The sequence below is a fragment of the Polypterus senegalus genome, chromosome 8, assembly GCF_016835505.1.
Source record: "Polypterus senegalus isolate Bchr_013 chromosome 8, ASM1683550v1, whole genome shotgun sequence".
NCBI lineage: Eukaryota > Metazoa > Chordata > Cladistia > Polypteriformes > Polypteridae > Polypterus > Polypterus senegalus.
The window spans coordinates 13,370,972-13,396,149 of record NC_053161.1 but is presented as its reverse complement, the minus strand read 5'-3'; the positions used below and the strand labels follow the sequence as shown (position 1 = coordinate 13,396,149).

The 25,178-nt window shown below is 37.8% G+C and overlaps 1 protein-coding gene across 1 annotated transcript in view; it reads right to left on the bottom strand.

Moving 5' to 3' along the window:
• The window catches only part of LOC120533798 (protein mono-ADP-ribosyltransferase PARP11-like), a 57,588-nt gene that overhangs the window by 14,962 nt on the left and 17,448 nt on the right, over positions 1–25,178 (bottom strand). Inside the window, exons 5-7 of the mRNA XM_039760757.1 lie at positions 18,036–18,105; positions 8,832–8,959; positions 7,616–7,770 (exon numbers count right to left, since the gene is read on the bottom strand). Of these exons, the coding sequence (XP_039616691.1) occupies positions 7,616–7,770; positions 8,832–8,959; positions 18,036–18,105 (353 nt within the window). The remainder of the gene's footprint in view (positions 1–7,615; positions 7,771–8,831; positions 8,960–18,035; positions 18,106–25,178) is intronic.

The window sequence follows — 25,178 nt, the reverse complement described above, 5'->3', positions numbered from 1 at the left end:
GCCTTGGGAATGACTGCCTTAAAAACACAGCCTTTTCAATCAGAGACGGTGTGCTTCTACTTAACATTATAAAAAATCATGGATGGGTTTCTCTCAGTCTTTCTGAATATCACTTTCAAAAATGCAATAATGTACTAATTCTTCACACATGGGACCATATGTTGCCTTCTACTGGCCAGGAGGTGTCCTTTCCTCCTTCAGTCACTCTATGGCCACACTTTCACTTCTGATTCTATAACAAAAATAACTGTATGTCAAAACATCTGCCCATTTTTTAATTACCATGTTAATCAATTAATCAAAATGCAAAAATTCTACTAGAGGAAGATATGCAACCTTCCAGTTCATCTTCATGAAACTCTGCACACCTGTTTACATATCATTTTGCAGTTGAATGAAACAGATAAGAGAAAACAGGTTGCATCTGTACTTGTAAATGTTTATATTTCATATTGGACATATGCTACATTTATAATGCATATTAATTTCAGGTAAAACATAAGCATACACCAATGGAACACTAATAAAAACACTGATCTGAAAACAATAAAAGATGGTGATTTTCAATGTGCACATAAGAGATGAAATATTGATCAACAGTGCATCATCCATAAATTGTAAAACATCAATGAGTCTTTAATTTAGTGCATTAAACAGTAGTTGAAAGGTCTGTGTCACATTTAAAATTCTACTTTAACAGTACTGTATTTTCTGAATAATCCTGTCATGTCCTGTTGCATTTCACTGTATGGTAAGCTAAATTAACATTTAGAGATATCTCTAAATGAATTTCAGAAATGAAATGTCTGAAGTTAATTTGTGCTGACAGGTACTGTACTTTAGGCTGACCAGATTTTCATAGTTCCAAAATGGGACATAATTTATTAATAAAGCGGGGGTTGATTGTAAAAATGTACATGAAAAGAAAGCTTAGAGGTTCCCCCAATGCATTTTGGCTGGCTAAAAATGCGACATTTTCTTAAATTACAGAACACGACACCTAAATTCAGATGCAATGCAATGCATAAATACATGACTGTCTCAAAAACCAAAAAAAGATATCTGGTCAGCCTACCTATAGACTATAAACTATAGAGTAATGAACAGTTAATAAGCAACAAGAATTTAAAATATTTTAACAGATGTTTCTTATATGATACAGGCCTTTGCACACACGCAGTTTGATTGGCAAAAATGCCAACCATCTGAGGCTGTGGCATTCAGGTCACAAGATCCAGCATGTCCTGGGTCCAGCAGTTATGGGGATTCAAATGGCATTGCACACAGTAATACCTTTTGTAACTTTTCACATAATATTGTTGTGGTACAATAAACCAATCCATGTCTGATTAGGAGCTCCCCATCACCATATCCCACTCAATGTGGAAATAATGTTTCCTTGTGTTGAACCACTTTCATCTTGCTTTGAATGAATATCCATTTTCTCTTTTGCAGCAAAGTAACACATAAAATGTCTTTTCTCATAAAACAGACTGTTCGCACTTGTACCTTTGTTTTAAAAGTTTTTTTTTATTTAGGACTATTTGGGCAGGTTTATAATCATAAGCCTTGAATTGTGACAGTGGTGGGTGACAGACAGTGCATTGCTGTAAGTGACTGTACTGTCGGTAAGAGGGAAGTGGTTTAACAAAAGGAAGGGATTACCCTTTGGCGCCCAAACCCTTTATGCTCTTGTTTGTGCTTTATTGAAGACTGATTATGTGAAAAAATTTTACTTTTCACCACTGACATTGTATTACAAATAAAAGTTTGAAAATGATTTTGCCTCTGTTTGCAGGGGCACATTATAATCTGATAACCTGAAGATAAGATGACCACAAACTAATTGAGAAATAGAGTATGTGCAATACAGGATCCAGAGAAAGAGACAGAGAGAGAACAGTGTGCTTTACGAGTATGAGAAAGATAACCTTAAAAATACTGTGGAATTATATGAAGGAGGAACCCATTCAACCAAAAACTCCAGACACTTTTCATGTCAAGGGATGGTCACTTACGAAGTTTACTAATAATCATACATCACTGTAGTAAAATTATTAAATTTTAATTTGTAATTAATGTATAGTTCTATGGGGAATATTTTTGTTAGTCAAATTTCAAACGTATCCCATGTAGCTTATGGCCATTTTTCCATAACTAATTATCAAATTACACAAGAATACATTTTATTATTTTAAGCAACATGAGACTGGAAAGTCTAAATCTATACTAATAAAAGGCAAAGCCCTCACTGACTCACTCACTCACTGACTCACTCACTTATCACTAATTCTCCAACTTCCCGTGTAGGTAGAAGGCTGAAATTTGGCAGGCTCATTCCTTACAGCTTACTTACAAAAGTTGGGCAGGTTTCATTTCGAAATTCTACGCGTAATGGTCATAACTGGAACCTATTTTTCTCCATATACTGTAATGGACAGTTCAGCTTGATGGCCGTGGGGGGCGGAGTTGCGTATGACATCATCACGCCTCCCACGTAATCACATGAAATGACTGTGAACGCAGTACATAGAAAACAAGGAAGAGCTCCAAAGAGCGCTGAACAAAAAACGCCATTTCACAATTGAGAAGGCAGGAAAAGATTATGAAGCAAGTGATGCATACAAGCATATTCATAAGTGCAGCTACTGTGGAAACAAAGCACGGTGTGAACCGTAAGTTTAAATTAAGTTTATAGACGTCACCCGCTGCCATTTGTCATGTCTACGACGAATATGGTATTCGCGAGATACAAGTTTAATGAGAAGACACGAGGTATAAACGAGACTTTGGATCACTTTGTAACAGAGTTAAAATTGCTGTAGCAAGAAACTTTTAAGTGCCGGGTCTTAGCTAACATTAAATAAAGCCGTTGACATCGCGAGATCGCACGAGCACAGCTGAGAAGCTTCGATGCATGTACTCAGAGCGGCTCACGTCAACTGACTTTGCAGGACAGGAAAAGATTAAATTAAGTTCATACACACACTACCGCTAAATTATTCGCAGGCAATTTCCACAACTTAATACTGGGAATGCCTGTTGAACATCTTACATTCACGAGTACTGATTTGGGGGGTGAACACTTCGATGAATGAAACCTGTTATCTTTACAATGGTTGACAAACACGGAATATAACTTGAACACAACACATCCTCCAAATACGAACCTGATTGAAAGAAATAATGATAATCAAATCCTTGATGACAGCGACACTCATAACGGTCAGAAAACTATTACATTGACAATCATGTTACGTTATTTTAAAATGTTTCCTTTTCTTAGCACAAGCACAGCTGAGAAGCTTCGATGCATGTACTCCGCGTTAAAAAAATAACGCATTTAATCACACTTTGCATTCCAAGCAAAGGGGAACATTTGTCAGTGCATGATTTCCTGGTACATCGATTACATTGATGCACACATCAGAGCTACAAAAATGTAAGAGTCGGAAGAAAGCGCGTTGCTAGAACTGATCGGAGGCAAATTTCATTTCAAAAGACAACCCGACGGAAGCCTTGATAAAAGCGTGGTTTTGTGCAAACTGTCCAAATACGAACCTGATTGAAAGAAATAATGATAATCAAATCCTTGATGACAGCAACACTCATAATGGTCACAAAACTATTACATTGACAATCATGTTACGTTATTTTTAAAATGTTTCCTTTTCTTAGCACAAGCACAGCTGAGAGACTTTGATGCATGTACTCCATAACGCGTTAAAAAAATAACGCATTTAATCACACTTTGCATTCCAAGCAAAGGGGAACTTTTGTCCATGCATGATTTCCTGGTACATCGATTACATTGATGCACACATCAGAGCTACAAAAATGTAAGAGTCGGAAGAAAGCGCGTTGCTAGGACTGATCGGAGGCAAATTTCATTTCAAAAGACTACCCGACGGAAGCCTTGATAAAAGCGTGGTTTTGTGCAAACTGTGCAAAAATGAGTTTGCATACCACCGTGGCACTTCAACCTTACGGTACCATCTAAATGCAAAACATGTTACAGCGAGCACAGAAACTGTGTATGCTGTTAGCACTAGCAGTACGAGTTTGAGTACCAACAAAAGGTGTCGGCAGCCCAAACCTCATGAAATGACTGGCTTCAGGACCAAAATTAGTAAGTCAACATCTGTCAAACTTACAAATTCTCTCGCAAAATGGATTGCTTTGGACTGTAGACCACTAACAGTGGTGGAAGATAGGGGGTTAGAAAATGTGCTACAGTTAGCGCCAGGAGATCCAACTTTACAACTGCCATGCTGAAAGACTATTTCAAGTAAAATTCAACAGCTTTATAACACTGAAAAGCAAGCAAAACTAGATGCATTACAGAGAGCAGACTTTGTGGCTCTTACTGGGGATCACTGGACTTCCGTGACCGTTAGTAATTCTAATTACATCTAATTACAAAATGTTCAATGATCACACTGTTTTAGCCTAATGTACAAAATAATTTTGGCTAAGGTTACTCAGAGTTTAAAGGTGAAGCTGGTCAAATTACCTTTTATGTTTCTGCCTTATTTTTTTAAGAAGAAAAACTGCACTTTATGTTGAAATTTTTGTTATTATTATTTAAAGACAATACCATTCTGAAAATGTACTTAAAGAACTTAAAATACCACTTTATTTTTAAGTCTGCCCAATTTTAGCCAGGGATGATATTTTTGTTTCTGTTTTGAATTGAAATGCAGTTTAAATGCATTTTTTTTTCAGAAATTAAAAGAGCTTGAGTTTACAATATTCATGTCTATGTCTATTATTTGATTCTGTTGCCCACTAAAACCCTTTTAAATTAAAAAAAAACATTTGCGATTTGGGGCAAATTTTCTTGTGCGATTACATACGATTAATCAAGATTAATTAATTACACAGCCTCTAATTAATTAGATAAATTTTTTTAATCGAGTCCCACCCCTAATATATATATATGTAGATATGTATATGCATATACAGTATATGTATATATATGTGTGTGTGTGTGTGTATATATGTGTATATATGTATATGTATATGTATATATATATATATGTATGTGTGTATGTATATATATGTATGTCTATATATATATGTGTATATATTGTCGCGGATGCCAGGGGCGACAACCCGACCGAGACGCCTTGGAGGACCGGAAGTGGGCGTGTGCCCATCTGGGATCACGTGGGGGCCGCCCTCCTGGTTGCTTTGGGGGCCACAGGTTCAGGGCATTGAAGCCCCACCCTGTAGGGGCTCGTGGTCACCGCCAGGAGACACCCCAATGCCTTGGGGACTTGTGACCTCAGCACTTCCGCCACACTAGGAAGTGGTGGGGGGAAGATTTAGGAGGACACCCAGAGAGCTGCCGGGAGAACAGCCAGCACTTCCGCCACGCTGGGGCATGGCCAAGAGGGGAATGCCGGGAACCACCTGGAGCTCGTCCGGGAGTATATAAAAGGGGCCGTCTCCCTTTATTCAAGGCTGGAGTCAGGTGGAAGCAGGACAAGGCAGAAGAGAGTGTGGAGGCGGCCCGAAGGAGAAGGCATTGTTGTTTGGCCAGGACTGTGGATTGGGGTTTGTTGTGCACTTTATACTGAGTCTGAGTGACTTTAAATTGTAAATATTGTATATAATAAACGTGTGGTGGTGACAAACAACATGTCCGCCTGTCTGTGTCCGGGTCAAGTCCACAATATATATGTATATATATGTGTATATTGTGGACTTGAACCCGGACACAGACAGGCGGACATCTTAATTTCACCCAACACACGTTTATTTGCAATATATTTACAATAATGAAGTTAGTGCACTTCCCAGTGCCTCCAGCACCGTTCCCCCAAATGTCCAGGCCTCACAGTCTTCGTGCCTCTCTCTTGGCCGCCTCCCGTCCTCTCTCTAGCTACGTCCTCTTCCACCCGACTTCCGCTATCGACTGAAGGGATACCACAATATATATGTGCGTGGAGTTTGCATGTTCTCCCCTTGTGTCTGCGTGGGTTTCCTCCGGGCACTCTGGTTTCCTCCCACAGTCCAAAGACATGCAGGTTAGGTGGATTGGCGATTCTAAATCGGCCCTAGTGTGTGTTTGTGTGTGTCCTGCGGTGGGTTGGCACCCTGCCCGGGATTGGATTCCTGCCTTGTGCCCTGTGTTGGCTGGGATTGGCTCCAGCAGACCCCCGTGACCCAGTGTTTGGATTCAGCGGGTTGGAAAATGGATGGATGGATATATATATATGTATATGTGTATATATGTATATATTTGTATATGTGTATATATATATATGTATATGTATATGTATATATATATATATAAATGTATATGTATTGTGGCATCCAGCCGGGAGGACCGGAGGAGGGCTTGTACCTCCTCCAGACTGCGAGGGGGCTTCCGCCCGGTGCCTGAACAACCCTTGAGCCCAGCACTTCCGCCACACCAGAAAGTGCTGGGGGGAAGATGACAGGGGACACCCTGGCCACACTGGGGCGTGTCTGCAGAGGAGTGCCGGGGAGCAGCTGGAGCCCATCCGGGTTCCTATTTAAGGGGCCGCCTCCCTTTAGTCGAGAGCGGAAGTCGGGTGGAAGAGAGACGGAGCTGGAGAGAGGACTGGAGGTGGCCAGAAAGGCAATTTGACTGTGTGCCCTGGACATTGGGGGAACGGTGCTGGAGGCACTGGGAAGTGCACTGATTGTAAATATTGTATATAATAAAGGGTGTGTTGGGTGAACTAATGATTTCCGTCTGTCTGTGTCCGGGCCAGCGTTCACAGTATATATGTATATATATACTGTAAACAAGAGCAACAGACAGTATAAAGGGTTGGGGTTTTCCGGCCCCGTATATTGCAGACAATTCCACAAATTTTCAAAAAGAACAGGACAAAATATAAACAAAACAGTTCATATGCGCGCGTTGGCAGCCATTTTATAGAGGCGGTGCCGGAAGTAGAGGAATGCTGGGAAGGAACCGTGAGGGAGGATGGGACTGCTGACGTCAGGAAAGATGGCGGAGGAAGGGCGGAAGTGGACGTACTGCGGGCAGGCTATGATGGCGGAGCGTCTCTTTTTCTGGAAGACAAAGGAGAAAGGTTAGTACCCGCCACTCCCGCCCGTAACGTCTTTCGAAGCGGTTTAAGATCCGTCCGCGGCCTCCTACTCACGCATGCATGACTATATATATATATATATATATATATATATATATATATATATATGTATATATATGCGTGTGTATATATATATGTTTATATATATGTATATATATATGTCTGCAACACTCATGACAATGACAACACAATTACATTGTCAATCATGTTACATTATTATTAAAATGTTTCCTTTTCTTTTTCATTACTTCTTTAACACACTACTTTGTTGCGAATCGCGGGTATTTTGCTAGTTGGTCCAATATAAGTGAAAGCAAGTATGACTGTATGCATGAGTACTTCCTGTGATTAACTGGTGCTCACCCAGGATATGTGTCTGTCTTACAAACAACACCGCTGGTATATGCTACAGCTCTTTAGGAGCCGAAAAGTGCATTTAGTGGATTCATAAGAAGGATAGATTAATTGCAAATCAACTTTTAAAAACCATTTACTGACATATTTGTACAGGACTGCAGCCTTACCTTTTCCGAGAACAGCTCCTCCATAACTACCATGTAATCGTGGGTCAAAGTTATACAAGCATATGCCACCTATATTTGCATTATCGGTTCCATGAAATAATTTCATTTCTTGAAGCTGTTTACCTTGCTTAATCTTACTCAATTGTATTTTTTTCCTGAAAAGTAAAAATAAAATAATTTTAGAACAAAATATTCATTAAATAAAAAGTCAAGTACCTAATTACTATGGTATAATTATCTATACTAATAAAAGGCAAAGCCCTCACTCACTCACTCACTCACTCACTCACTCACTCACTCACTCACTCACTCACTCACTCATCACTAATTCTCCAACTTCCCGTGTAGGTAGAAGGCTGAAATTTGGCAGGCTCATTCCTTATAGCTTACTTACAAAAGTTAAGCAGGTTTCATTTCGAAATTCTACACGTAACGGTAATAACGTTCAACAACGTCCGCCATTTTGAACTTTCTTATTGATGGCCCCATCTTCACGAAATTTGGTAGGCGGCTTCCCTGCGCTAAATGAAACCAATGTACGTACTTATTTCGGTGGTATGATGCCACTGTCAGCCCCCAGATTGAACTTTCCAATGTCACTAATTCTTCAACTTCCTGTGTAGGTAGAAGGCTGAAATTTGGCAGGGTCATTCCTTACAGCTTACTTACAAAAGCTAAGCAGGTTTCATTTTGAAATTCTACACATAACGGTCATAACGGTTGACAACGTTCGGCATGTTGAACTTTTTTTTGTTTATGGCAAAAATATTTATCTTAACTGCAAACCTCTACTACTTATGGCTTCAGGATTATGAAAAGTAATCAACTGTATTTATCAATACACCCCATTTTCAATTTGTTAATTAATACTGGCATATGAATTGAAATAAAGATTTACTGTTTCATTATTGACAGAACACAAACAGTTCTCGGTCACCTCACATTGCTCATAAACTAAATGTACGAAAAAAATTAAAAAATAAAATAAAAACATTAGTATACCTGTTCCCAAATGATGTTTCTTACATTTTACTTCAGTATGTGCCTGCTCAAAGAACACTTAACCCTCCTGAAGTCTCTACTATTATTCTCACATTCTAAAATAAGTAAAATGTACAGTACATCTTAATTTACCTGTTACTCACAAAGTAAAATTTGATTCCCTCAACAGTAAAAATAATAGATATTATATCAAAAATAATTAAAAATAACTTACCTGCAAAAAAAGTACCACAAGTGAATATTTTGAATTCTTTTTATTCCTTTAATGGTTACGGCCAAAGTGTTTCTGAAAAGTTTACTGACTTCTAGATATTCACTTGTGTATGTGTCCAAAGAAATAAGCTAAAAAATACAGAAATATAATAAGCAAACAATAGCATTGAACAACCAACAGATTTAATACAAAGCATGTTCGTGTCCTAGTAAACAAACATCTTATTCCTGTATTTTAGGTTAGACAATGTACTGATTAATAGCTTCTGTAAGAATTGTGAGTACTCTTGTGGCAGCCCTTATAATTCAGATTAATTAAACGCAACAGTGAATTTATTCAACAAAAAAGAAACATAAGAAAGGATGGATGAAGGGGAGAACACAGTACAAATTAACAAAGGAAAAAACACAATTATTTCACAAGCTCATACACTGAGCTTAAGCTTCATCTTCTATCATGCTCCAGTTTTACCTCCTGTCTCTCTTTCTCTCTCTAACACATTCTCTCAAAGCTGGACTGTCTCTCTCCCACCAGCAAGCCCTTGTCCATCTTACTTCCCAACTATGGGCTCATTTAGCCCAAAGGCTCAGCATAGCCATTCATCCTGTTCTGTGTCCTCTTCAGGGAAAGCTCTAAAATGACGTAAAAGACCAGGATTGAACATTCTTTGGCTAAAGGGACTACCGTCTACTACTCCTTCTAGTTACTGTCAGTGCAGCTTCAACCTTATTGCTTTATTTTTATGAAGGAGCCATATTCTCTCAGTGCTTGACACCTTAAAAGTGAAACGTTTCTCGGTTCTAATGGCCTGGGATGGCATGCTGTGCTCTATTGGACAAATGGTCTTTGGACAACACCCAAACAATGCCTAGGGTCTTCCTGGGCATTGCAGCTGCCACTTGGAATCTTTTCTGAATTCATACCTTCACTCAGGAGGTACCTATTTTACTTCTATATTATAAAAAGAAACTGGCTTTGTTTTTAGTAAGAATAAATCTGCTGTCTCTGAACACATACTATTTATTTATATACCTCTTTCTTCTTACATGAGCAAGCTACAGTTAGAAGAGAATACTGCACCTAAATTCATGACATTCACTAACAAAAATATTGATCTAGGTACACTGCTAACACATGCTTGTCAGAATTACCAAATGCTAAGTTTTAGTGTTTCCAAAAATTGCAGAAATTCATATTTTAATTAAATGTTTAAACTAAAAAAATGCAGGGAATGTTGTTCTGTTGGGACAGTTTGCTTACCACTGTTATAGACACCAGGGTCCCCTATAAATTGTTTACCTTATATTTGCTGCAGTATATACTGGGAATCTCAAGTTGAAACACATTGCATTTCAGTAAATGAAGCTTTACAGCCCAAAAATTAATCATAGGCCCTCAAGAATAGTTTACGTTCAATTTAAAAACTTTTTTTACGAGGCCAGAAATTGTAAATACTTAACAGACATACTTTAACATACTTTTAAAAATTAGTAATGACTGTAATGACCATCAACAAAAGCCAAGTCACTAGAAAAAGCAGACATTGATCAATGCAGGAATGTTTTCATCGTGAACAGTTGTTTATAGAATGTTCACAATTAAGCAACTCCATTGACCGAATAATATTATTACTTATTATATGACTGACTCCTTTATTCAAGGTAACTTACTACATCTAAGATATGATGTTAAAATTTCTTTTGTTTTTCAATTGGAGCATATGCAGGTCAAGTGAGTTACAAAGAGTTACATAATACATCTGATACATCTGATTAACTGATGGCACTATAACTGAAACCCAATTTCTTATAAAATTGTCTGGGTGAAGCTATGTAACACAGCTAATAATTATAGAATTTTTATTTGTCCCCAGGAGTTTATGTGCTCATATTTACTGTTAATTTTGGATTGTTGTATTGGAGACTTGAATTACTTGTGAACATTTTTGGACACTTTTTTTTATGTGATCTTGGAAAGTATACTACATTTATACACTGTGAAGTACATTCTTTTCTTCATTGGTTTACTAACAGTATAATCTATTTATTGCTCTTGTGGACCACTGATGAAATGTGTTCCACTTGATCTGTTTCAAACCAACAGAAACAGGTCATCATGTTTTAAAAAAACATAAAAAGCTTATAAACAGACGAATGTTAAAGGAAGGTAAAATGCAACTTTTTCATCAAATAAAAAAGTAGAGAATGAGAATATGGGTTTGGTAAAAGAAAATATGTTATCTATACTAATAAAAGGCAAATCCCTCACTGACTGACTGACTGACTCATCACTAATTCTACAACTTCCCGTGTAGGTGGAAGGCTGAAATTTGGCAGGCTCATTCCTTACAGCTTACTTACAAAAGTTAGGCAGGTTTCATTTTGAAATTCTACGTTTAACGGTCATAACTGGAACCTACTTACGTCCAAATACAGGTGCCGGTCATAAAATTAGAATATCATGACAAAGTTGATTTATTTCGGTAATTACATTCAAAAAGTGAAACTTGTATATTAGATTCATTCATTACACACAGACAGATGTATTTCAAATGTTTATTTCTTTTCATTTTGATGATTATAACTGATCGCACGAGATAGCACAAGCACAGCTGAGAACCTTTGATGCATGTACTCCGAGCAGCTCACGTGAACTGACTGTGAAGGCAGTACGCACTCAAGCAAGAGCTCCAAAGAGCGCTGAACAAAAAACGCATTACACAATTGAGAAGGCAGCAAAAGAATATGAAGCGTGTGACGCATACAAGCATATTCATAAGTGCAGCTACTGCGGAAACAAAGCACACGGTGGAAAAAGTCAATGTCCAGCAAAAAGGAAGACTGTAAAAGATGTGGTAAGTTGAACCAATTCGCTATAGTTTGCAGGACTGGGAAAGGTAAACCCATGCATGCAGTATGTACATCATTTACATCTTACCTCAAACTTTATGCTATGCATTTAGCCACTAATGCATTTGGTTATTTTTGTCTTTTAAATGTCCCTGGTATATTATTTTTATGTTCTGGGACTGTCCAATGTTTTCTGCTTTTCAGTGTGATATTTTTATCAGAATATCTTCTATTATATCATTTAATATTTTAATTTTCTTCCTGGACTTTGATTTTCCCTTCTCTTTAATCCAGCTGAGGCAATTTTTCTTGGGAACAGTCAATACAAAATTAGTCCTAACCTCTTGCTAGAAATCCATTGATTTTCTTTTATTACAATCTTGGAAATCCTCTTCCTTTAATCTCACTTGAATATCTTTCTTTAATTCTCACTAATCTCACTTGTACTTTCAATGCCACAAATCAGTGGATCATCTTGCTGTAATACAGAGAAATGGCTGGATACTGTGTACTCGGTCTAGAGCTGGTTGGCCAATGGATAACGATGCATATCTACTCTCATCTGTTTAATGTGGTTATCTGATATACCTCTTCCATATTCTGGTACTTCCACAGCCTGCAACACATCCTTTTCCAGCTTTTCCAGTCCACACATACTAAGACATTTTTAACGTCTAGGGACCTCTTCTACAGGGTGATTTGGGTGGGATGGGATAAGTGCTGATCTCCATCAGGAGGATTTAGTTATAACTGCACATGTTTACAATGTTTGATTTATACTGATGTCTCCTATTTAAATTTACTAAATATGACACCACACACACAACTAATGAGCACATGTATCCTGGTTTTGAGAGTAAGCTGGCAAAAAAATCTAATGCAATAGTAAATGGGGTTATTTATTTAAATAACATTCAGCACTTTACACTATTCATACAGTATGTAATTAGTATGATTGCCCAAAAATCAGTTATCTAATTGCTCAATGGCATAACAATTACATAGATACAGATTTAGAGTTCAAACATAAAACTCCACGTTCTTAATAAATTATTTTTCACAAAGCTTTCAATGAATAATGTAGAGTAGTTCCTCTTTCATATCAATAACACACAGAGAGCTTTTCCACTGTATGCTTTGTGAGAAACTTAATTATAAGTTAAACATATGGGGGCAGTAACATAAAAATCTAGCTATATTTAATTTGAAAGATAAGGACTCAGTAATCTATACTAATAAAAGGCAAAGCCCTCACTCACTCACTCACTCACTCACTCATCACTAATTCTCCAACTTCCCGTGTGGGTGGAAGGCTGAAATTTGGCAGGTTCATTCCTTACAGCTTCCTTACAAAAGTTGGGCAGGTTTCATTTCGAAATTCTACGCGTAATGGTCATAACTGGAAGCTGTTTTCTCCATTTACTGTAATGGAGATGAGCTTGAACGCCGTGGGGGAGTTTCGTGTGACATCATCACGCCTCACGTAATCACTCAGTACATAGAAAATCAGGAAGACCTCCAAAAAGCGCTGAAGAAAACATGTATTATATAATTGAGAAGGCAGCGAAACAATAAGAAGCGAGCGAGTGACATATACAACCATATTCATGAGTTCTGCTACTTGAAACAAAGCACGATGTAAACCTACACTTTAAATTAAGTTCATAGACAGGCTGCCGCTGGCGTTTGTAATTTAGTGCCTGCCCATATAAGGCCGTCCGTCAGCGGCAATCCAATAGCAAACTCCCACTAAATATTCACGGGTTAAGGACTGTGCTTATGCAGAGGAAGATGAGATGGTCAGCGTGGTGTTTGGCACAAACTCAGCGAAACTGCGAGAGAAAGTTTTAAGTGCCAGGACTAAGGTAACATTAAATACAGCCATGGACATAGCGAGATGGCACCAGCACAGCTGGGAACCGATGCATGTACACCGAGCGCTCCGTGAACTGGCGCAGTGCACAGATAAAAGCAACAGTTCCAAAGAGCTGAACAAAACCGAATTACACAATTGAAAAGGCAGCAAAAATATGAAGCGTCTGATACATACAAGCATATTCATAAATACAGCTACTGTGGAAACAAAGCACACGGTGGAAAAAGTCAATGTCCAGCTAAAGGAAGACAGTGTAAAAAACCCGTGCATGCAGTGTGTCAGGTCTCAGATAAAGAAGAAGGCGAGCTGTTTATTGATGCAGTAAGAACGAATCGATGAATGAAACCTGTCATCTTTACAGCGATTGACAAACACGGAATGTAACTTGAACACAACACATCCTACAAATACGAACCTGATTGAAAGAAATAATGATAATCAAATCCTTGATGACAGCAACACTCAGTAACACTCACAAAACAAATACTGTATATTGACAGTCATGTTACGTTATTTTTAAAATGTTCCCTTTTCTTTTCTAGCTTTTTAACACACTACTTCTCGCTGCGATCGGGGTATATATATATATGTATATATATATCCCGATCTACATACTCGAATAATGGATACTTTATTAGCCATCAATGATTGTTTTGGTAAAGCCATACTCAGTGTATTCATTAGATGAGCGGTAAAAAGTAAGAGCGAGGGAGGATGACTTATTGAGGCATGCAGGCTGTAGTCGCGTCAACTCTATCTGAATTGCGATCACATTTGAAAAAATATATCTTTTCAAGTTCTATTTAGTCCATATGTGTCAAACTCAAGGGCAGGGCCACATCCGGCCCGTGTAATTATATCCAGCCCGAGATCATTTTATATACTGTATTATTGTTATTAATGGCCGGGTATATGAAGCGCTGGTAACACAATAAACTACAGATCCCATAATGCAGCGCTTCAGCTGCCTTGCCAACACTTACGCGTTAATCAAGTCTAGCTTATGATGCTGCAAGTTATTGCGAAGCTAGCTCACACGATGCTGAAGAGAAAAGTTGATTCTGAAAATAGAGCCTTTAAAACCGATGGGAGGCTGAGTATATGTTTACTGAACCCGTGTGTCTCATTTGTGGAGCTAATGTGGCTGTAATTACAGAATTTAATCTAAGACGGCACTATGAGACAAAACATCAGGGTAACCTGAAAGACCTGAATGCAATGCAGAAGATACAGAAAGCAGAAGAATTAAATAAGAATCTGACACTTCAGCGGACGTTTTACCCGTGCACAATCACAAAGTGATTTCAAGTGAAGTTGCTTTTATGGGAGACACAAATGCACCAGTGCAACTTTCCCTGTTGCCAAGTAATGTTAAACCAAGTCGTCACTACGGTGTTCCCAAATCGCACTTTGCTGATAAACTGAGCGCACTGAGTTTGCACGGCGCTTTGGTGACTTTGAAGAACAAAAAGTCCGTCTACATGCGGCTCGAACCTTGTGCATGTTTGGTAGCACATATCTGTGTGAGAAGCTCTTCTCAGTGATAAAGACTAACAAAACAGCACACAGGAGTCGCCTCACTGATGAGCACCTGCAATCCATCCTGAGAATCTCCACAACACAGAACCTCACACCAAACATAAACGAACCTGTTGCCAAAAAGATGCCAGGCATCCAGCTCTAAAATGACATATGAGCAAAGACAACTGAATGATTTGATTTGTTATTGCTGAAAGGAACACATTTTATTTATATTTCCAGGTTTTGTTATGCAGCATGTTCATATTTGAATTTGTATAATTTTGACAGGATATATTTTTATGGAGAGCAAAATCTTTTGGGATATTTAAAATCTAAGTTTATTTTTTATATAAATTTACATAAGAGTAAAGAAATTTGAATGTTTATTCTTTTAAGTTATTTAAGGTTTGAGTTGATTTATTCACGAATAATATTCCTGTCTGTTTTTACCATTCCTACCAAAGATATTTCTGTCGACTAAATAAAAATTCCTTCTATTTAAAATTTAAATAGAACTTGAACAAATCTGATAGTTCATAATATCCACGCAGACTTACACGTAAGAGCGGAGTTATCCGTTTTAACAAGCAGCGTATTGCACTGATCTGAAATAGCTGTGTGTGTATATATGTAGATATGTATGTATATGTATATATATGTTTATATATGTGTGTGTGTATGTATGTATATATGTGTGTGTATGTATGTATGTGTGTATGTATATGTATGTGTATATATTTATATATATATATATATATATATATATATATATATATATATATGACAGCAACACTCATCACTCACAACAGTGACAAAACAATTACATTGACAATCATGTTACGTTATTTTCAAAATGTTTCCTTTTCTTTTTCATTGCTTCTTCAACACACTACTTCTCCGCTGCGAAGCGCGGGTATTTTGCTAGTCTTTATATAAAAAAGATCTAACTAGGTTAATAACTTACTTTAAATAAATTCTGCCACACCCAAAGATATGATTTATTAGATAATAATAACACCTCGGAATATAGTAGATTCTTTCACAGTAAACGTAATTTTGTTAAACTTGTTTTGATCAGATATATAGTTAAACACACAAAATAAAATATGAGATTATTCACAATCAAAAAATCATTGGTTGGCAAACATAGATCTGGATGATATTTCTTTAGATATAAAATGGATGGAAAAACCATGTCAAACAAGAATATCTTTGGATGAAACAATGAAAAACAAATCCAGGTAAAATTCCATTACAACGAATATCTTTGCAAAAAAATTTTCATTACAGCGAAGTATTTTTATGGTCCCGACAGTTTCCCCATATGACACGAGTCTATAGAAATCTTGTTACTACGAAGTACATTCAGCAGATACTTTCATTACAACGAAGTGCCTAGAAGACCTTAAAATGCCTGAATGAATCATCCACAGAGAAGTTAGTTCTGAGGCCGCAGCTCAGTTGTGCACAATGATCCTCCAAACAGAAACATTGTATTTTTTTTCTCTTTTTTCGAACTTTCCTCATACAATTTGATTTTTTTTTTGCCTTCCTTGTGGTTTTCAGTGATACCTTTTGCTTATTGCTTGTCAACATTTGGAATTTAAATCATTGTCGCCCTCCTATAGAAATGGCAGACAAGAAAAAATGATAACAGTTTTATTAGAAAAAAAACTTTACATTTTTGCAGCTCTCGAGTGCAGTAAAAAGAAAAAAGACATTGCCAGTGAATTTGGAATTTTGCCATTGACGCTGTCAACTTTCTTGAAAGGCCCAGCAAAAAAAGAAGAAAAATCTCGGGTTGCAAACGTTTGTAAACTGCTGCATTTGAAGATGTCGAAAAAGCAGTTTTTATGTAGTTCAGTAATGCTCATTCAAGAAACATTCCTATTAATGGAGGCACTCATTCAAGAAAATGTGAGGTTTGTAAACTCTCTTGGGACCTCATCCAACTATACAGCACGCCGAAGAGCATCCCGAAGTCCAAACTCTGCATCTATGGAAGACTGTTATTCTGTTGCCAGGGCAACAGCCGGCTCAAAGCTGTGCTGTGTCTCTCCGCCAAAGCAAACAGAAAAGATATCGATGGGCGATATGCAAGGAACATTGTAAATGCAGGTAACAGGATTACTTGATCACTGATCTGACCACGACCCTGCCTGATTGCTGCGTCTGTGTATAGCAAAGTGGCAGATCACGCTACAATAAATAAGTGTGCTGTTCCTGTTTCAAGCTGAATAAAGCTAGTTTTGCTAAAGTATTAAGACTCAGCCTCGTGTTTTGGGGTGCAAGACAGGGACTTATAGTGCGACCCCGATCTTTTATGATTTGCTTCTGTGTTGCTTCACTGCAGCGCTATGAGCCTGTTTTTGCCCTGCCCCGGCAAAGGCCAAAAAATCTTCCACAGACACTGCAATCGTGCTTTGGGACGCAGTTCAGCGTGTCGTTCCCATTGGGTGGGGAGTGGGGGGTTTACTCAAAAGAGTTCAGAAACCTCACAATATGAAGAAGAAAAGGATGATTCAGCTCCTGATTGATAACTGTACTGCCCACAACATGCTTCCACATTTAGATAATGTTCGCGTTGAGTTCCTCCCACCCAATTGCACAGCAGTGCTTCAGCCATTGGATTTGGGCATCATTCGCACCCTGAAAGTGTATTATCGCAAGGAAATGCTGGAAAAATTCTTGTCAGCATAACTTGTAGGCAGGAGGAGATTAAAATTAATGCGAAAGAAGCTATTGAAATGATTGCAAACACCTGGGCGCAAGTTAGAGAAAGCATTATAGTAACAAATACAGAATCTCATTTCAATTAAATTTTTGTTACAACAAAATATTTTTTAGGTCCCTGGGAGTTCATTGTAATGGAATTTTACCTGTATATAGACTATATGTTAAAAGTTAGGAATCCTTATACTTGCACACTACACTATATCAAAAAGCGTAACGTTTTACCTGATAAGATTCATCTTTAACATTTTCCCAATGAGATGGAACAGATATGTCTAGATGATCACTGATAAACCTATATTGTATGAGAAAAATAAAACAAGCATTACTGAACATACATTTCTATTGTTGAAGGATAAAAACTGCCCAGTTATTAAATAATTTAAATCTCATTGAGTAATCTGAGCAAAGCTGTTTTAAAATCTTTATCCTGCATCTGATCAAGGAATATGTATGAGGCAGCATAGCCAGGGCAGAAGATGAAAAACGATGCCATGAAAAAAGGGCAGAGTTCAATGGTGACTAACTAAAAAAGAATCCTGTACTGGATATTGTTTAAATATCAGCATGAATGAACAGTGGGCACCCAAAACAGCACTCGGATTATTCATGGATTATTCATGGAATGAACATTGCTAAGGAAGACTGAAACAAAATTAGTTTAATGTGCCAAAGTTAATAGAGGGCAAAGGAGACACCCCAGAAATAAATCATAGGTATACATAACCCTAACCCTAACCCTTTCTTTGATATCCCTGCAGAACAAACACGGGAAATTCTGCCTGATTCCGGCTACGAAGACATCACTTCCAGTTCTGGCCACCCTGACATCACTTCCGAGTTTAGCCACAATGATGTCACTTACAGTTCCTGCCACCCTGAGGGCATACTGGAGTAGCAATAGTGAACGGCTACAAGGTCCCAGCCTTATTCGACTCTGGCAGTAACATTTTAGCCATTTGGTGCTGCCGCAACAATTGCTTAAAATTAAGACCAATTTAAGCAGACTCCAGCTTCTTTTAAAAGGGAGCATTTGCGAAGAATGTAGTTGTCCTGGTAGATGGCCATCGCACACTATATCCCATGCCACAGGGTCCCCACTTTATGCTAAATAATGACCCTCCTTATCGGGTAACTGAACACGAGTGGGAGGTACGGTCCCTGCTGTTAATGTTTTGGACTTACCGGTGATAAGTCTGTGAACTGGTGCATACACACCTCCTAGGCCCCAAGAAAACATTTTTTGTCTGGGAATTAATGAGGAGGCCCATCACTTTTGCATGTCTTGGATTCCTAGGATGTGACCAAGCTCCTCTAGTTCCCTTACCTTTAATTGATATCTCATTTGAACACATTGGGATTGACCTGGTGGGAGCCCTTAGCCAGGGGACATAAATATATTGTATAATGGTTGTTCCAGGCTGTTCCATTGCACTCAGCAACTTCGAAAGCTATCACACGGGAGTTAGTAGGAGTCTTTGTGCGAGTTGGCATCCCTAAAGAGATCCTAATGGATCAAGGGATGCCTTTTACCTCGGAGACGTTCAGGTAGATGGCCAAGTTACTGAAAATAAAACTTTTAAAGACCTGGGTATGTTGTGATCAGTTATAAACTTTGTAATTATCTTTGCAGTGTTGGTTGCCGTTCCCCCTGTGGAGGAAGTCCTATCTAAAAGTGGATTTAAAACACAATTAAAGTCCCCAGCCATTATAAGTTTATGAGTGTTCAGATTGGGAATGGATGCAAATAAATTTTGTATAAATTCCTTATCATCAATATTAGGTGCATAAACATTTATCAAAATCATTTTACAGTTAGATAAGTCTCCCATGACCATTACATATCTCCCTTCAGGATCCAATACTACATTTGATGCTACAAATGGTACTGTTCTATGTATGAGAATTCCCACACCTCTAGGTTTCTTCGTAAAACTAGAATGGAACATTTGACCAGTCCAGTCTTTTTGCAGCCGAAACTGATCCTTGCTTAGTAAGTGGGTTTCCTGTAAAAATACTATCTTAGCATTTAGACCTGTTAGGTGAGAAAGTACTTTCTTTCTCTTTATTCGTGATTCAGGCCTTTAACATTCCAGCTTACGAAGTTAACTGTCCCATCATGGAGACACTGATTCTGAGTTTTTGATGTCATTTTTTAGTCTTAACTGGAAGTGAGATAGTTTAGGTCTTAATTTCCTATTTCCCCAAGAGTTGTTGCCATGCAGCTTATTATTACGTTGATAATTATAATTATAAAGATTGAGAGGATAAATTAGTTATAGATCAAGCCTGCTCTCTTTCTCTTCCCCCCTTAACCCCCACCCTCCCTTTTTGCCTCCCCAGGTGAGGCTAAAACCCACTTCATGCAGTCCCAGTCCTCTGACATACCCAGAGACAGAGCACGTCCAAAGCACAACAAGCCCCCATGCAGTGGCTTTAGGGTTAAAAGATAGAGATATCTGTTACCAATATAGTCTTTAAAAGAGAAAAAAAAAATGAATTTTGCACTTAATATATATATATAGTCTTCAACGATTTTAGTGCATTAAAATGATACACCCAGATAATAAACCCAGGTGATGGTGTTAAAATATATGTTCAAAATAAGCATAACAAGTCTTAATGCAGTAATAGCAATAACAGTAAACCAAGGGTATGATATTGAACAGTCTCGTTTAGGGTAGAGATGAGATAATTAGCAAAGAAAAAGAGAAAAAAAAAAGAAAGGAGGAAAAAGTAATTAGGCACAATAAAACATAAACAGATAGCGCCCTAGTAATACTAAGTAATAAGAATATATGAGAATATATGCCGATAAAAAACCCGTATTTTAAAACGAATAGATCAGACAGTAGATTATTAATCCTAGCTTTATCATTTACCACCATGACTCACTATTATGTATCAGAACAGTCCCGGGATCAGCTTTCTTAATTCATTTTCTGCTTCTTCCTTGCTAGCGAAGACATAGAAATGACCTTGCCATTCCACTTTCAGTTTTGCCAGATACAGGAGGCTGTATTTGACACTGGCTTGCCGTAGCCGCTGTTTAATATTATAGAAGGCTGTGCGTTTAATGGCTGTTGCTGGAGAGAAGTCAGGGAAGATACGAACGAATGTGGCTATCTATACTAATAAAAGGCAAAGCCCTCACTCACTCACTCACTGACTCACTCACTGACTCACTGACTCATCACTAATTCTCCAACTTCCCGTGTAGGTAGAAGGCTGAAATTTGGCAGGCTTATTCCTTACAGCTTACTTACAAAAGTTGGGCAGGTTTCATTTGTAATGGAGTCTTGAAATAAGTACAGCTACTCGCGATGAACAAAGCGCCATTTCACAATTGAGAAGGCAGCATTATGAAGCAAATGATGAACCGTAAGTTTATATTAAATTAAGTTCATAGACAGGCTGCCACTAGCGTTTGTAATTTAGTGCCTGCCCATATAAGGCCGTCCATCAGCGGCAATCCAATACAAACTCTGCCGGTAAATATTCACGTGTGAAGGACTGTGCTTATGCAGAGGAGGATGAGATGGTCAGGGTGGTGTTTGGCACAAACTCATTGAAACTGCGAGAGAAACTTTTAAGTGCGGGTCTTAGCTGACATTACGAGATGGCACCAGTACAGCTGGGAACCTTCGATGCAAGAACACCAAGCGGCTCCGTGAACTGGCGCGTGCACAGACAAAAGCAACAGTTCCAAAGAGTGCTGAACAAAAACCGAATTACACAATTGAGAAGGCAGCAAAAAAATATGAAGCGTCTTATACATACAATCATATTCATAAGTGCAGCTACTGCGGAAACAAAGCACATGGTGGAAAAAGTGAATGTCCTGCTAAAGGAAGACAGTGTAAAAAAAAAACCCGTGCATGCAGTTTGTCACATCTCAGATAAAAGGAAGACGAGCTGTTTATTGATGCAGTAAGGAACTAATCGATGAATGAAACCTCTTATCTTTACAGCGATTGACAAACACGGAATGTAACTTGAACACATCCTACAAATACGAGCCTGATTGAAAGAAATAATGATAATCAAATCCTTGATGACAGCAACATTCAATAACACTCACAAAACAATTACTGTATATTGACAATCATATTCGTTATTTTTAAAATGTTCCCTTTTCTTTTCATAACTTCTACTTCTCCACTGCGATACGGGTATATATATAAATGTATATATATACCCGATCTACAATACATACTTTAGCATAGACAAGCCACACGCTGTGGCTAAATTGTAGAGTCTTAAGCCTCTAGCGCTTGAGGTTGATTCGAGAGGGATGTACTGACTATGTCACGCGCTACCGATTCATTTTACCTTCACATCTCCTTGGTTTGGGGCGTATGAAAAAATATTAGGTTAGCAGAATCATGTTACGTTATTTTAAAATTTTCCCTTTCTTAGCACAAGCACAGCTGAGAAGCTTGATGCATGTACTCCATAGCGCGTTAAAAATAACGCATTTAATCACACTTTCAATTCCAAGCAAGCGGGAACTTTTGTCAATGCATGATTTCCTGGTACATCCATTACACTGATGCACACATCACAGCTACAAAAATGTTAGAGTCGGAATAAAGCGCGTTCCTACGACTGATCATTTCGACTACCAGCGAAGCCTTGATAAAAGCATGGTTTTGTGCACACTGAAAAGCAAGCAAAATTAGATGCATTACAGAAAGCGGACTTTGTGGCTCTTACTGGGGATCATTGGACTTCCGTGACCGTTAGTAATTCTAAATACATCTAATTACAAAATGTTCAATGATCACACTGTTTTAGCCTAATGTACAAAATAATTTTGGCTAATGTTACTCAGAGTTTAAAGAGTAAGCTGGTCAAATTACCTTTTATGTTTCTGACTTATTTTTTAAGAAGAAAAACTGCACTTTATGGTGAAATTTTGGTTATTATTATTTAAAGACAATACTATTCTGAAAATGTACTTAAAGTACTTAAACTACCACTTTATTTTTAAGTCTGCCCAATTTTAACCAGGGATGATATTTTTGTTTCTGTTTTGAATTCAAATGCAGTTTAAAAGCTTTTTTTTCAGAAATTAAAACAGCTTCAGTTTACAATATTCATGTCCATGTCTATTATTTGATTCTGTAAGCCCACTAAAACCGTTTTAAATAAAAAAAAACATTTGCGATTTGGGGCAAATTTACGTGTCGATTACATACGATTAATCAAGATTAATTCTTACACAGCCTCTAATTAATTGGATTAATTTTTTAATCGAGTCCCACCTAATATATATATATGTAGATATATATATGTAGATTTATATATATATGTGTATATATGTAGATATGTATATGTTGTATATACAGTATGTATATATGTGTGTGTGTATATATACAGTATGTGTATATATATGTATGTGTGTATATGTATATATATATAACTGTATATATATGTGTATAGATGTGTATATATATATATATATATATATATATATATATATATATGCAGCAACACTCATGACAATGACAAAACAATTACATTGTCAATCATGTTACGTTATTATTAAAATGTTTCCTTTTCTTTTTACTTCTCGCTGCAATGCTATGGTATTTTGCTATATTATTTATATATATATATATATATATATATATATATATATATATATACACAAACACAGATATATATAAATAGATAGATATAAACATATATATATATATATATACGTTATTTTCAAAATGTTTCTTTTCTTTCTCTTTCCTTCTTCAACACACTACTTCTCCTCTGGCTTGGTATTTTATATATATATATATATATATATATATATATATATATGACAGCAACACTCATAACAGTGACAAAACAATTACATTGACAATCATGTTACTTTTTTTAAATGTTTCCTTTTCTTTTTCATAACTTCTTTAACACACTACTTCTCCGCTGCGAAGCGCGGGTATTTTGCTAGTTTTCATATATAATATCTCCCTTGTTTCTGAGGAGTGCCATCACCTCTACCTTAAATGATAATCGTTCAAAACGAACTATAAAAGATCTTGGTCGGGGTCTGGCGGTGTTTGATCAGCGTCTGCTGATAAGCGCTGCTATCTCAGATTCTGCTTTAAAATAAGCCCCGATTATTTTAGAAAAAGTTCAGCTGCGAATTTCACAGGGTTTGAACTTTCTCGATTCTCCGGCAGACCTTCAATTCTGACATTATACCTTCTACTCCCATCTTCTAAAGCAGCCAGTCTGTCTCCAAGTTTTTTTTCGAGTTTTTGCATTCAGAACTGACATTTACTGCTCTTTCCTCGGCACTGGCAGCTAAATGTTCGGCCATTTCAATCCGATTCGTGAATGTCTCCTTGAAATCCTCCAATTGATCAGTAAGCGAGCTCAGTTTAACCGAGTTTTCCTGAATGCGCTCTTCAATTTTACCCAGCACCTGTTTCATTTGCCTGTTGGAGTTCCTGTCGCAGCCTTTCATTTGCTTGTTGGAATTCCTGTCGCAGCCATTCATTGGGCTGTTTCATCTCCTGTTTCAATTCCTGTTTCAGTCTCTCAAGTGCCTTTGCCGTTGCTTTCTCATTGGCCTTCTCGCTTTTCTTTATATCTTGCGTGAGCTCAGCGAGCAACACCTTCAGTTCAGATAGTTCAATTGTGCCTTTTTGTACCGTAGATGAAGCAGCAGACTTTGCTGAAGCCGGTGTCCCCGCTGCTCCAGGCTTGCGTAATTGCGTAATTGAAGCCGCGGACTTCCCGACCCTTTCCAGTTTCAGGTAATCTTCTCCAGTTGGCGAGCTATCCACATCTGCACTCACGATCGCACCTTCGCTCCCCTTTTCGCTCACAGCCGGCGACGATGTAGCGAACCGTGGTGCCGAGGAGTCTGTGCTTTCGCCCAACTGATCCAGGTCTGTGTCTGATAGGCCGTATCTTGAACTGGGGCTTACTGATAGTAGCTTGGATGTAGCTTTAGTTTTCAATTCTTTCGAACCCCCCTTCTTGTTGGCCATGTTTATATGTGCTTACATATACTGTAGCAGTCCCTCTCGGGTTGAATAAAAACAGGATATCTCAGAATAATAAGCAAATAATATGAAATATAGCACCACTGCTAGCGGAGCTCCACTTCAGACGTCCATCTCTCGCATCGAACGAGACCAAATCCCACTTATCAGATCCCTGGACGTTTTTAAACCCAAATTCAAGAACATATTCTTTCTACTCACCAGTACATCATTGCTACTCAAGGATTGATTACTTCTTTATAGACAATAACTTCTTGCCTAAGATTAAATCTTGTAAATATGATGCTATTGTTATTTCGGACCATGCACCTATGATCTTGGAGCTGAAATTACTAAGCCCCATACACTCACCCCA